We start from the raw sequence: 14,477 nt of genomic DNA, 5'->3' as shown, positions 1-14,477 counted from the left end.
TTTTGCCCTAATTTGTGACTCCCAGGTGCAAGTCTGACTCTTTTAATGTTTCTATGTCTTAGGGCAGGGATGTCCAATGCAAACTTTGCATTGTTATTTCAGCATCTGCTAGGACTTCTTCAAGGACAGTTAGTAATAGTGAGCAAGTTACGAAAAATGTTGCCTCGCTAGCTTGTTAGCCGGGATGCTGCGAATAATTTTCTTGTCTGTGGTAAGAATAATTATTGTCACGGCAGGATTCATTCTTCCTGTGTTCACGTAAATCCCCTTATACCACAAATGTGATGCGCCAACTAGTGGCCTAGCATGTCATAGCAGTGTAGTGATGCGAGCCCCAACGGATTAAGTATATATATATATACACTGGGGTGTCTGTTTTTCTTTTATGTAATTTGTGCGATGTTTTCCCTGTTATTGCCAAGAGGCTCCACCATGCTGTACAATGGATAGCTACCTGCTGCAGGATTACAACGGTTCTTGACGTAAGTCAGCATGAACAGTAAATATAGGATCAGAAACCACAAGGCCAAAGTGCAGGGAAAGTGTATGCTAACAATGCATGGGGTCATGATTCCTGACAGCGGGACGGATTCAATCGTAATTCCTGTAGGGAACGTTGGCCTCGCGCCTGCTTTCAGGACAAAACATGTTTTTATTCAGAAGCAGATAAAGATCAGGAGAAAGGGGGCGATGGCTGATCTACTCACATGATGGAGCAGATGTCCCGCTTGCTGGACGCAAAGCACTACAGTCAGTCTCTCGGTTGTGGAGAAACAGGTGACGCAGGGTGCATTCGCGCACAGGCATATTAAAACAGAAGTATTATTTGAGTACATTTGGGCATCAGAGGAATGCATATTCAAAGACCAATGCTTTGAAACGTATGGCATTTGTTATTATATTATAATATTGTGCTTATTTCTTCATGCAACATAGCACTCTCTATACAAATCTACATTGGACAATTCTATACAGATGAATTGATTAACTCATTAACCTAGCTTGCGACTATGACTATAAAACACCTGGGAAGTTTAAACCTGATGTTTTCATCATCATCAGGAAATCAGATGTAATGGCTTTGAAACCAGCTGTCAAACATACGGCCCGTGGGCCAAAACTGGGCCGCCAGGAGGCTCAATCCGGCCCCGCTTAATGAATGTTGAAGGTTTAAAAAAAAAAGCACAAACACTTCATGTTATGAATATTTTTTTTTAACGTTCTAACGTGCAAAAAACTTAATCCAGAAGAGTGAGAACAACAGGCCAAACTTTTTCATGCAAGTTTGCTTCGGGGTGTAATAATCATCCTTTGAGCTGATCCCAGCGTGTTGACAGAACTCATTTACACCAGACCACGTTCACTACATGTTGGAAGGTGTTGGAACAGATGGTCCAAACAACGAGAGGGCGAGTAAAACATGTGTCTGTTTGTGTGAGGAAACACATTAAAGAGAACGCTTGGGGTGCGTTAGAAGAACTATCATTGTGTTGTGAAGTGTTTTTGTGCCACAAGTTATTAATTCATGTCCACAGCAGCCAGCTATTTCAGTTAAACTCCACCTGTGACTAAAAAAAGTTCTGAATCGACTGAAGCAAACAGATGTGATAATTAAACTGCATGTAACTTTTATATTGGCCTAGCCGCAAGTTCAGCGAGGCTAGTCACCTCGAAAATCTGCGATGACACTAATCCACACAGTCAGTGTGTATATGGATATGTAAATACATATATACACTTATTACATATATGTACATATATACATATATTTATGTATAAATATATGTATATATATTAATATATGTTCATTTATATATGTTGGAATCACAGAACAAGCCCTTCTAAATTTATGGGAGACGTTGACGCAACCATGAAAAAAACGTAGGTAGCATTAGGCTAAGGTTTAGTCGGTCAGCTCAGAAATCCTGATTGCAATCAGTGCGAGTCATGTCCTCTGTCCACGAAACGTGAGTGAAATCATTTAAGCTATGGCCGACATGGGGTCTCCACAGCACATCAGTCCTGAAAACATATAAACGACTTTCATGTTAGAAAACTCAAGTAATCAATTGGGTCGAGGAGTACACTCACTGATGCAAACAGGATTATATAAAAACATGTTTTTTTTAAACATGTATGGTCCTTGGGCAAAAGTGTAGGATGTCGGGCAGGTCCTGACCTGTCTATGGTTCAGATCAGCCAAGAGCAAATGAAGGCCCGGGGGCCGGATGCGGCCCGTTCAGCCATTTAATCCGGCCCACCAAACTTTTCCAAATTATATAATTTATTTATATTATCATTATACTAATGCCTTTTCCCTGCAATACCCACGTTTCCCCAATACATGACATGTAGAAAATGATAAAAGCATCTTAGCATTTTAGCTAAAAAACGCTCCATCTATCTGCCCCTGACCCGGCCCCCTGTGTTCAATTTTAGGACAATTGTGGCCCGCGGTTCAAAAAGTTTGACCACGCCTGGTTGAGATGTATCGACTATCGAAATTCCGACAGGACATAAGAACACCTTTCCCTTTAAAATGTTGCGTGTATAAACGCAGCATCATATGAGACCAAGTATGAGCACGGATTTACCACGGATTTCAGGTTAGCGCAAATTCTTTCATGTTTCTTCCATGATATGAATGTCAGCGATTTCACAGAATTAGCCTCACAGTTGGAGTTGGGATCATGTGCACAGCCCGACGTCTGCCCTACATGCCGGACGCTACTCTGAGTGATAACAACTAATCACGAAAAAAGAAAAGATCAAAAAAGTGGGATTCATGCCGCCTTATGTTGCTCCTTCAAGGTGTATTATCCAAACACCGCAGGAGGAATGTCCTGATTGGTTGTGCTGCACAGATGCAGACTTCACTGGCGGCTTGACAAACTGCACTTTTGGCTCGGTCTCTCCAACGATTCGGAGGGTTAGGGGTAATTTCCTCTGACTTTGACAACTGCTTCTACAAAGTAAAAAAAAAAAAAAATCCAAAACAAGTCATGTCTTTTGGGGTTTTTTAATATGTCTTATTAAAATGTTTTTTTATATTATTAATTTTATTATTAAAGTAATAAACACTGCTTTTGTGTCAGGAGATGTAATCACTCCAGTTTGGCCTGGGTCTCCCTCAGGGTCTACTCAGCTTGACACCTCTCCAGAGCAACTTCCAGACCTTAGATAACCTCTCTCAAAATGGGGGGGAAAAAAATTATCTATTATTAGCTACTCTAAGATGTCTGAGCTCAAACTCCTGTTCATCGAGTCGTGACCCACAGCTCGTAATCGGAAGTGAGAGTAGGAATGCAGCTAGATCAGGGGTCTCTAACCGTTTTCCCTCCAAGGCGTCCTACTTTTAAAAAATAAAAATGGCTGCCAGCTACTGATGTTGTGTAACGTTTATTTTTTGTCATATTTGGTATTAAAACAGCTCCTAAATTATAAAATATTGACACTTTAATTTTCTTTTCAATTAATAATATCATTATACAATCATTCTTTTTTTTTAATTCATTTTTTTTTTATCGAAAGATATCTATTTATAAAGACGAACAACCGACGTCATTACCTAATAAGAGCGCATCATAAAATGTGTCCCTACGCTAAACGTCCCTTGTGGAACATGAATAAAATAGATAACTTTCGATAGAAGAAAACCAAATAAAAAAAAAACAAAAACAAAAGTTAATATGATAATATCGATTGAAAACAGGCAAAGTCGCAACCTTTAATAATTTGTCACTGTTTAAAACCTGTGTAGCTAAAACAGCTAAGTTCGCTAATGCACACCGTGAATTTCTATCTGTTATGGCGATTGTCAAACGCAGTCGGTTGTGCTCGTTTGCGTCAGCAGACGGCGACATTGTGCAAAAATAAAAAAAATAGAAACAGGTTATTTGGTCAATTTACAGCAACAAGACATATCGTCAAAAATATGGATTTTCTTTGTAGCCTATTTTCTTTAAATACATTTTATATTTCCAATAATAAATCCTTATGCCTAAAAATGTCCCGCATGCTTTTGTGAGGCCGGACTACTTCGTAAAGCGGCTGGAATTAAGGAACAAAAGGAGTTTCTATGACAGTAAATAATGGTTTTATTCAATTTTGGAAATAAGTCTCATGCAAAGATACAGCTCTTGTAAACAGTCACATGAAAATATGTTATTAATGTGCATGATTTTTTTTTCCTTTGCTCTTGGTGTCATATCCTGGAATGTACAATTACGCGGAAGTGAAGCTGCATTTAAGGTCATATAAAAATAAACATCGCCTCTGTTTCCCTCTTCCCCAAAACCCCTCTACCTGATATTTCATCAACCGCTCACATTGTTTAAGCTTGTTTTTTTTTTGTTTTTTTTTTACATGACACACCATCACAGTGCGTGATTGCATCGCTTATCGTAGACAGATGTGACCTGTTATCGTGGAAGTGTGCTGCATTCATTTGCGTGGGACACAAGCAAAAAGCTTCAGACACGAACACACAGAGACATTCAGACCCAGGTGTGACTTGGACTCAAGTCTGAGGACGACATAAAAGTAGGAGACAATTTAGTCTTAGGCTCTTAAGGAGACAACGCCGTGAAGATTTTGGGACGGGGATTATCGTTAGCACTGGTTTAGTGTTTTGGCTGTAACTGTTGCTTGACGACCTCGAAGTACAGTACTGATGCTGGTGTGAAGGCAAAGTTCAGTCAGTGACGAAGTTTTTTTTTTTTTTTTTTTTTAAAAAGCCATAACTACGTTAAACTTTAGCCCCGTACTGCACGTGACTTTGAGCACCCAAAGAAGAAGCCGTGATTTCAGCGCCAAATTTGGCTAAAATTCCTTTACAGCTACGGTTGCCGCTAACAACCTGGTGCGGCTACATTGACAACTGCAGTCAGCCCAATGGCTATTTTTAGCCAAGTGGAAAAAAAAAAAACCAGGAAGCTATTTTTGCGTTCTCTCTATAAAACTGTCAGCATTGTGCTCAGTAGGTCAGGATTGTCTCAGCTAGCGAGCTAGTTTCCAGCATGCAAGTCATTGCCGTGAGCTCACTGAAAAAGGGTCAGCTTCCGAGGTCAATCACATGCGACTTCACATTTCCTCTAGTTACACCACGATCCCTGAAGCCTTTTCCAGCAGTAGTAAGAAACTAAAGCCTGTCGTGAGACAATGGGAGAAAAACTCAGTGTAGAGTCAAGATTGATTTCACGATCTTTCTGTATCTTTCACTCATGTTTGCGATAGTTCCCTTCCTCTTTGCGACGTAACAGAGACAGGACAGGAAAATGTTGGAACAGTGATGGAGGTTTCCAGACTTTCATGTACGACCAGAACCAATGGCCTTAGCAACCACAGCGTTATCGCATTACAAGGCTAATGACGCAGACCTCGACTTCAAAGGTGTAAGGAAACGGTAACGTACTCCAAATATATGCTAAGAAAACCACTGAGACTGCTGGTCCCGTTTCGGTAAGTGCGGTTACGCTTGAAGATTAGCGTCATGGCTAAGGTGGAACTTTAGCCCGGGGTATGGTCAGAGTGACAAAGGAAAACATCACAAAAAGCCTTTTTTTCAGAGTTGCTTCAAACCAGTAGGGCGGCCCTGACGGTCACGATGTCAATCCACGTGATGCTGTTAGTAATCACTGCCATTCTAACACCAATTTTAAGAAAATCACTGCAGTGGAAAAGGCAGTCACACCTCTGGAGTGCAAGATTGACAAATCAATAATGCTGAGCTCTGAGGCTACACTGACAACTGTGAGGTTTTTTTTTTTTTTTTTAAAGACAGGGTCAGATGAGGTTTTTGTACGTTGTTCAGAGCAGGCATGGGCAAACTAAGGCCTGGGGGCCGGATGCGGCCCGTTCAGCTTTTTTAATCCGGCCCGCCAAACCTTTCCAAATTATATAATTTGTTTATATTGTCATTATACTTCTGCCTTTTTCCTGCAATACCCACATTTCCCCAATAGATGGCGAAGAAAACAATAGAATTTTAGCCTTTATGCATGACTTTTACATGTCATTTATCATTACAGCTCCATTAGTGTGCCATGGGAGTTCATCAAGTGGACTTGAAGTGAAAAATCAAACATCTCGTTCAGAAGATGCTTGCTAGAATAATCTTCCAGATTTCTTTTTTTTTTTTTTGTCCCAGAGTTTTTGGATGTGTTGCAGACGTCACTTCCTGAATTGTTGAACAACTAGGATAAATCCTCAGAAAAGTTGGTTCTTTTGTTCTCTCGACATAAATGTTGACTGCAGACTTCAGAGTTTTTAAATCATATTCTTGTGTTTTAGCGTAAATGTACACGCAGTACTGACCTTTTGTCGCTAGAATTGAAAAAATACCCCAATTCATCCCTTAAGTACATTCAACATGTATCGACACCATCGAAGTACTATTTAAAAAAAAAAAGGCAATTTTAAATTGAACCTGTTCCCTAGACAGTACATGAATTTTATACTATTTTAACGAGCTAGCCATTAAAACGAGCACTTCCAGATGTACAGGTGCACGTACAGCGAGCGGTGGGGCCGTAGCTTACGCGAAAGGATGTCACAGTTCGGAAAGACCGGTCCGATCTCAGATCGGATCACTGACGGGGGGGGGGGAGGGGATACAGAGGTAGAATGGAGTGTGACGGGGATTGGACGAACATCGGTCACATGAGGGAAAAAAAACAGAGAGGCTTTCTTCGTTGCGTTGTTTGTGCAGCGCCCTCCTCTCTCTTCCCCTGGGATCGTCAAATATCTATATTAGCTTTAGACTCCTAGATAACGTTCCGTAAATGTTCCCAGCAACCATCGCAAAAAAAAAAAAAAAAAAAATAGCCCAGCGTAGTTGAGGCCTTCTGTACAGAATATTTGACGATAAGCATTTCAGTAGATTTAAAAAATAGACATATACATATATCATGCTGTAAATATTCCAGACACCATCATGGTAAATGTTAGACCCCTATTAGAAACACTCGCTAGAATTTTCTGTTAGACAGGCACAGTAGTGTTTTCCTGAATAGGAATGTTAGAAAAAAAAAAGTATAAAATATAAGAAAAAAAACAATAATCGAAGCTAGGCTCTCTCTCTGACCGCGGCTGTGTGACGAAAACAAATCGACTCAAAGATACAAAGGTGTTAGCTGAAACTAAATGTTTACCAATTGAGTTTAAAATATTCAGTTGAGGAGTGTGAAAAGAGGAGAGAGAAGAAATTAGTCAAGGAAAAACAAGCGCCCCCTGCTTTTTACAGTCAGTAGTACTGTGGGTGAACCTCCTCCCTGAAGAGTTCGAAGGCTGCCAGAACGAAGGAGAGAGAGCTTTAGCGGAAGTTCAGCACAGTAGTTGAAGTAAGGCCTCTGGTTTGTTGTGTTGGCAACAAAGGAAAAGCAAAAAAAAAAAAAAAAAAGAGAGAAAATATACATCCGTAACTTAATTACATCTCACTTGAAACGAAATTATATGTGCAAATTGGAAATCTTACAAATATGGGGAGAGTTTATTGTGGTCACCAGGGAGGAGAAAAAAAAAAAAAAAAAAAAAAAAAAAAGCTTTGTGCTCGGGGAGGGTGATTCATCCCGCCCGACCACTTGCGCCGACTCTTTCTTTGCCATCCTCCTGTTTTCTGATTGGTCGACAGGTGGGCGGCCAATGCCCGAGGCTTTCCCTGTTGTTGCAGCGTGAGTTTCATGTCCGGTGAACGCTCCGCTTGAGTTTTTCTACCTCCATCTGTGAAGACACGGATGCAAATAAATGATACCGATACTTCAACTTAGTCGTAGTATGTACTTAGTATGGACCGATACCGATATCAATCCGATACCTTCTTTTTTTCCTCTAACATACGATATCAAGCCGATACCTTCTTTTTTTCCTCCAACATGCCATTGCTTTTTTACGCCATGTCAGAGTCGAACATTCGGGCTTAGCTATCGGATCGGACAGGCTATGGTTGCTTTTTTCCGCTGTTCGATCCCCAAAGCGATACAGATTTTGAGTATCGGTTTGAGGCATCCAATGGTGGCCGTTTACTTCCAGCTAAACGAGTTAAAAATGTAGGCCCGATAATACAACACACACTAAAGTTCACTGCTACGTAGCAGCGGAAAAACGTTAAACCACTGTTACAAGCCGACAGTTTGGCTCACAGGCTAGCTTGGAGCTGATCAGAAACATCGTGTCCAAGAGAAACTCTGGAATGTTTGCTCCTTTGAAGAAGTTACAGATGACGACATTAGCAGCTTTTTCTCACGGTCTGAAAAGTAATGTGGTGATTAGATTAGAGGCCAGACTGAAGGTTCAGTCCACAGAGTGTTGATGGGAAAGAAGTGTCGGTGCGTCGCCGACTAACAATGAAGAAAAGTGAAAATTGAAATAAAAAACGAGGGTAGGGAGGTCGGGGTGCTGTGACTCGGATAATGGATGCTCCTGGCAAATATACAGCGTCTCAGCAAAAGAGGTGAAAACCGCACGCGTCCACTGACTCTCACATGCGTCGCACATTCTGCCTGAGATGAGTTGCTTTCCCCGGCAACACATCAGAGGCAAAGAGCTGAACTGAGCGAGACCGTTCTTGGGTAATTATTCCTAATTCCACTGAAAGTCTCTGAGCGTCTACTGCACAGAAGCACACTAATCTGCCATAATGTTTCTGGATGCCTGCCTATGTCTGTGCAGCTGTTCTTACCAACTGCACAGTGTTATGTTCGAGTGTCATAATGGAACTGATCAATTTTTTTTTTCTTTTTAAATGTAAAAATTGTTATGTTCGAGTGTCATAATGGAACTGATCCATTTTTTTTCTTTTTGAATGTAAAAATTGTTTGTACTAATTACTGTGTACCTATGAAAGCTGTCTAATTGACTGCTTTTATTAGCTAAGCGTATTAGCTTGCGTTGGTCATGTGACCTCTTGAACGTTATTTGCATACCCATGACTAAATATCAATAGTAATTTTGCCTTGAAATTAATTTTTGAATAGCTGTCTTTTTCAATTGTTAAAATGCCTGAGTCGGCCTGGAATTTAAACAGATTGCCTGAAAAACATTTTTCAACTTATTATTATTCTATTTTAAATTATGATTAAAAACAACAACGCACACAATCTTTAACAACTGTATTCTTTCAATTTCGTTATTATAAATCATGTTCATTAAAAAAAAAAAATCCAATCTGGCTCATCTTGATTGGACGCCTGCAATCACGTGACTGGAAAAAAAAACATCCCTGGAGTCAAAAGTCAAAATTTGGTTGCAGTATAGTATAGTTAAGCTTTTGTTACAAAAAAAAAAACATTATTTGAGTCCGAGACTCCTGCTCTAAGTCACACAGCTCTCATCACATCCGTAACGCACCAATCCCGGAGGTCTACGGACTCCGTCCGCTGATAGGCTGCCTGTCGAAAAAACATTTAGTAAGAACTCGATAAGTGCATTAGGCCCAAGAACCAGCCCTCACCTGAAGAGTCACGCGCTTTATCCTCTCCTCGTCCAGCTCTCGTCGCAGATCTGATATCTCTTTCCTGGAAAAAACACAGCGACACTGATGTTATTTTAACGCAATGCTGAGAAACAGAAAACTGCTCTGTATTAAGTGCAGTCTACTGCCTGAACGGAGACTGTGAAATCATTTAATGCGTCCTGACCTTCCACGCACACAGTACCTCTACAGTGCGCTTTAATAAATAACATTATTATTATTATTATATCCAAGCAACATGTTGAACTGGGCGGTCATTACATTTGCTGAGCCTTCAGCAGCTCCACAGACATCAGCAGATCCTTCATTTGGCCCCTCAGCTCCTCCAGGTCGGAACTGGAATCTTCTGACTCCGGTCGGAACCGGTTGCCCTGAGAGACGCTGTTGGAGCTGGAGGCTATCGCTGCCGCTGCCGCCGCCGGGCTGGGTTCATTCTCCGTACTAGTCAGACTGGGCTTTTGAAAGGAAGGTGAATGTGATAGGATGTTTGCTGCTGGCTGTGTAGAAGAAGAAAAAAATAAAGAAAATAAAAAAGTTGAAATTATCATTATTATGAAGGGTATTAATTCAAAGCACTTTCGCTTTGATGCTTCATAAACTTTATGGCTCGCTCAGAGCGTCTTCATTCCTGGGAAGACTTATTCTGAGAAATAAATGAGATTTGGCACCGGCTCGCAGCGAACTCACTTCTCGTCTCACGCCGGGAAAGCACAAAAGATAAGTGCATGAATGAAGTTAATTAAAGGTCACAGAAAGAAAAAATAGTAGCTTTGACCTTTTGTATCGAAAGTCAAGGTAGCAGGGAAAAAAAGAAGAAAGAAGAAAAAAAACTGAAGAAAACCTTCTTTTACAGTTTCTTCTCCAAATATTAAGTAGCAGAAAATTGGATTCAGTAGGTTTTACTGAACAATTCTTACACGTGTACGTGAAATGTTTTACAATTCTGAGAGACAGGTCAGCTACGATAGCTTAACAGCTAAACTTTATAAAATAATAAATACAATTAAGTTGTACTATATTGATCCCATATTTGGGAAATCGTTGTATTAGCCGCAAATATGCAGTTAACGGGCTGCCCCTAGCAAGCGCCGAGCATGGTATTCCTCTGGGAAAGCTAGCTAGTACAGCTAGCTTAATGCTTGTTAGCCGCAGTTTTGCTTCTGAAGCAAGAAAACATATCGTTGTAGATTTTTATTAAGCAAAAGAATACAGATGTCGGATATACCGGTGGCTCATGGCTTGTTATCTCCCAATGGTGTGCAAAAAGGCATATGGCGATCACTTTAGCGTTATAGTGTTAAGCCAAAAGACTCTTGTTTGGATCCTAACATCCATAACAGAGTGAGAAAAAAAAACTGTAGAACTTCCTGATGACGGTTCTGGTTTTGTTCGGTCATTTTCTAAAATGGCAGGTTGAAAAAAATGGGTGTTTCTTCCTTGTGATTTTCAGGTGTCATGGCTGTTCTTCAGACAACTATAGTTCGAAAAACAAGGGGCGATGACCCCTGGATCAGAATCTTAACTTGGTGGGTCAACTTCAGTTCCCTATCATTGCAAATCTGGCCGTCTGAGCCCCTCGGTTATAAGAGCTTCAGGTGAGGATTTAGTCGGCTTACTTCTGTCTGTGTGTGTGGGTGTGTTTGGCTTAATCACTGAGGTCTAATGTTCTGTTGCCCCCCAGCTGTGGAGTAAGCTCTGATTGGTCCCTGTTAATCGTGACCAATCCACTCCAGATACCATCTCAGGTAATTAATGAGAAGCCGAACCTTGAGGAGTAAACAACAGGTGGTGGTTTGATTTTATCTTTTTTTTTTTTAATTCCATCTTCATCGGCCATTGCAAATTTTTTGACGGTACCCGAACGTTATATAATGTTTTACAAATGTTATAAAAAATATTCCAAAACTGTCTGTATTTATTTTCATTTTTTAACATTCAAAACATAACCTGTTCCGCAGGTCAGTCCAGAATGTCCCCGCACGTCACTGCCCCCTATAGGTGCGGCATGGTATTTTCTATCAATATTTAATTTGCGCATTTATGGTCGATCGGAAAGACAAAATACGTCGCACACATTCATTAAATATGAATTAGGAACGTTAGCATGTGTAGCGATCATGTAGGTATATTGGCAATAAATCGAGACAGAAAATGTGACATGTGGTAAAGCTTGTGATTTAAGCCCCATCTACGTATAGTTGCTCCGGTGACACAGTCGGCAACACACGTCATCAACTGAACACACTGCAGGAGCTTAAATTATCATCTTAACACCCAGCATGCATTTGTGGAGGCTTCAATTTCCGGTCCGTCGCCCAGCCACAAGTCTGCAGCCGAAGACGTGAGACGAATGTTGTCAAGGACAATCGCCAAGTCAATGTCAAAAATCACAGTAACGACTAAAATCCACCAACTCTATGATGTTAAATTTTGAGTTTGGTCATTTTAAAATGGATCATTTGGGTTGGTTACAAATACAAACAATATACAGAAAAGGTTTTCTCATATTTAGTAATGTTGAATTGTCTTGATTGGTCACGGATAATCACTATTACGAGTGACAATTAATCATGATTAATCATGATTAACGCACAGCTACCCTGAGATAAAAGAGATTTCATATTTTGTATAATTTTGTTGTAAGGACAAAATGTTGCTAATAATGTTGATTAATCTCAATTAATCACGATTAGTCATTATTAACAAAATCCTTTTGTACCAAATATGGGCAAACTGTGCTTCCATAAAAGCTATGAGTTATTATCTGATGTCTCAAAACTATGCGCTATTGTTGGTTCCATAGCGGTTAGCACGCCTGCCTCGGAAGCAGAGGGTTCGATTCCCAGAAGAACCACATGCTTGACGCTTGCTAGGGGCAGCCTGTTAACAGCATATCTGCTGCTAACACAACAATTTCCCAAATATGGGATCAATATAGTACAAATTTATTTTTTTTATTATTTAAACAACGCGTAACCAAAGTAAAGCTAGGTCGCTTATAATTCATAAGCAAAGTGTTTTCTTATTTTCTGAAGCTGTCGGTGTGATTCCTTCGGTGTAATGCTCAGCAATATGCTATGTTTGTGTGATTATTATAAATGATGTGCTATAATCAGGTGATTTTTCAACGCACAATACTCAGACCTTAAGAACTGTATTGTTGATACATACGGCATTAAAAGAAATATTCTTGGAAATGACCGTTCTGGGCTCCGTTAGTTTTGATTTGGCTCCGTCCTCTTCATCAGCCTTAACGGATTTCTCCACATACGTTTCCTTGCAGGAAGGAAGAATACAGTTAATGGCTGTGTTATATATATATATATATATATACACACACACATATACATACATATATATAAATAAATATATATATAAATAAATATATACATATCCGTACATATACATATATATAGTGTTCCCTCTCTATGTTGGGGTTCTCCTTTTGCTCCCTCAGTACATCACAGATTTTTTTTGTATTTGTTCCGCGGAAGTTTCGCTATATCGCAGTATTTTAAGATCTTTTTTTTTAAACTCCCAATATTTTCGTGATTAAAAAACATTTTCTAACCTACAAAAATTTAATGAAATATACATATCTATATATAAATATATTTACCCATATACATATATACACATACATACACATACATATTCTGTTTTTGCGATTGGCCTATAAACCATTGCAATCAGCCGGCAATGAACTATGTTCCTGACATGTGACATCCACCACATTCCTGTCCAACCCTGCTGCAGTGTTTGTGGTGCAGCTGCAGCTTGTGGGTTGAGAGAATGAGAGGAAAGCCTGCTTGTTTGCACAGCCGTGTGCACAACATTAACTTGTGCTCCGAAAGGCCCTTCAGGCAGGTGCATGGAAGGACAGGTTTAACCTGCTGTGTGAAAAGTCGAGCCATAGAAACTGAAGAAAAACTGAAGGATATCTGGGATAGAATACGGTGACATAGTCATTTTCTTCGTCGTCTTATCCCACAGATTAAACTATAATCGGTGTATTTTGTGTTTTGGTGTGTAACCACTAGGGGTGACAAATATTTGGGATAATCATTGGTGTCTTTAAATTCTTTTATTTTAATCTTCTCTGTAGGGAACATGGGGTTTCCAAAAGCGAATTTTTCTCTTTAGAGTTGACCTGTAAACCTGATGAGGCAGGTTGAGATTCTTTTGATGAAAAAAAAAAAAAAAAAAAAAAAAAGTTTACTCACTGATTGAGTGCCACCAAACTGGGCGGGCAACCTTCTGCCGGGCATTTTTGGTCTGTTAGCGGTGGGGTGAGAGAGCTTTTCTGAGGTATACGACAGCTCATCAAAACTCATCAGATCTGCTGTTGGAGATAACATCAAGGAAACTGATGAAACAACATGACAAGACGGAGTGAACATGAGAACTATGTTATATATATAAAAAAAATAGAAAACACCCAACGGAGCTCTGAGATCTACACACTCCAGGCCAGTTGGTGGAGCGCTGAAAGCTAACGTGACGAAGCAGCATTTAGCTGCTAACAAGTGGAACAAACTACCACAACAAGTGAAGTCAGCTGAGTGAATATTTTTTTAAGCCAAGATTTAAAAAAAAAAATTCTTATACTTACGATTGAGATCTTAATTAATTTTAGTATTTTAATTTTTTTTATTGTTTCTAATGTTCTTCTTTAAATTAAAACGTAATTTAAGCACATTAAGTTCCCTTGTGAATGATTGATCAAATTGTTTTTTTTTTCCCCCTTGTTGTGAACAGTCACAGCCTGAATCCGACCACGACAATGAAAAGATTTTAATTAAGATAACTCCATCACGGATGCAAAAAGCGTTTGCCACAATACTGGAATGAATGGAAATTTAAAACTACAGATAAAAAGGTTCCCCTCAAGGAACAGGAACCGACAGAATCCCACCGACGCCATTAAATCAGCAAGGAACCCGACAAACAAACGACATCATTTCCTAAGACGGGGAAGTGTCCTGCGTCACAGCAGGACAGCTTTTTT

At 39.8% G+C, this 14,477-nt stretch overlaps 1 protein-coding gene across 1 annotated transcript in view; it reads right to left on the bottom strand.

The window, feature by feature from the left end:
* Nucleotides 1-4,079: 4,079 nt before the first annotated feature.
* Nucleotides 4,080-14,477, bottom strand: part of cd2ap (CD2-associated protein) — a 40,235-nt gene continuing 29,837 nt past the window's right edge. Inside the window, exons 13-17 of the mRNA XM_025053674.1 lie at nucleotides 13,693-14,037; nucleotides 12,641-12,745; nucleotides 9,731-9,966; nucleotides 9,449-9,512; nucleotides 4,080-7,719 (exon numbers count right to left, since the gene is read on the bottom strand). Coding sequence (XP_024909442.1) covers nucleotides 7,678-7,719; nucleotides 9,449-9,512; nucleotides 9,731-9,966; nucleotides 12,641-12,745; nucleotides 13,693-14,037 — 792 coding nt within the window. The 3' untranslated portion in view covers nucleotides 4,080-7,677. The remainder of the gene's footprint in view (nucleotides 7,720-9,448; nucleotides 9,513-9,730; nucleotides 9,967-12,640; nucleotides 12,746-13,692; nucleotides 14,038-14,477) is intronic.

The sequence above is a fragment of the Cynoglossus semilaevis genome, unplaced genomic scaffold, assembly GCF_000523025.1.
Source record: "Cynoglossus semilaevis isolate Cse_v1.0 unplaced genomic scaffold, Cse_v1.0 scaffold476, whole genome shotgun sequence".
NCBI lineage: Eukaryota > Metazoa > Chordata > Actinopteri > Pleuronectiformes > Cynoglossidae > Cynoglossus > Cynoglossus semilaevis.
This window is presented reverse-complemented; position numbering and strand designations above follow the sequence as displayed.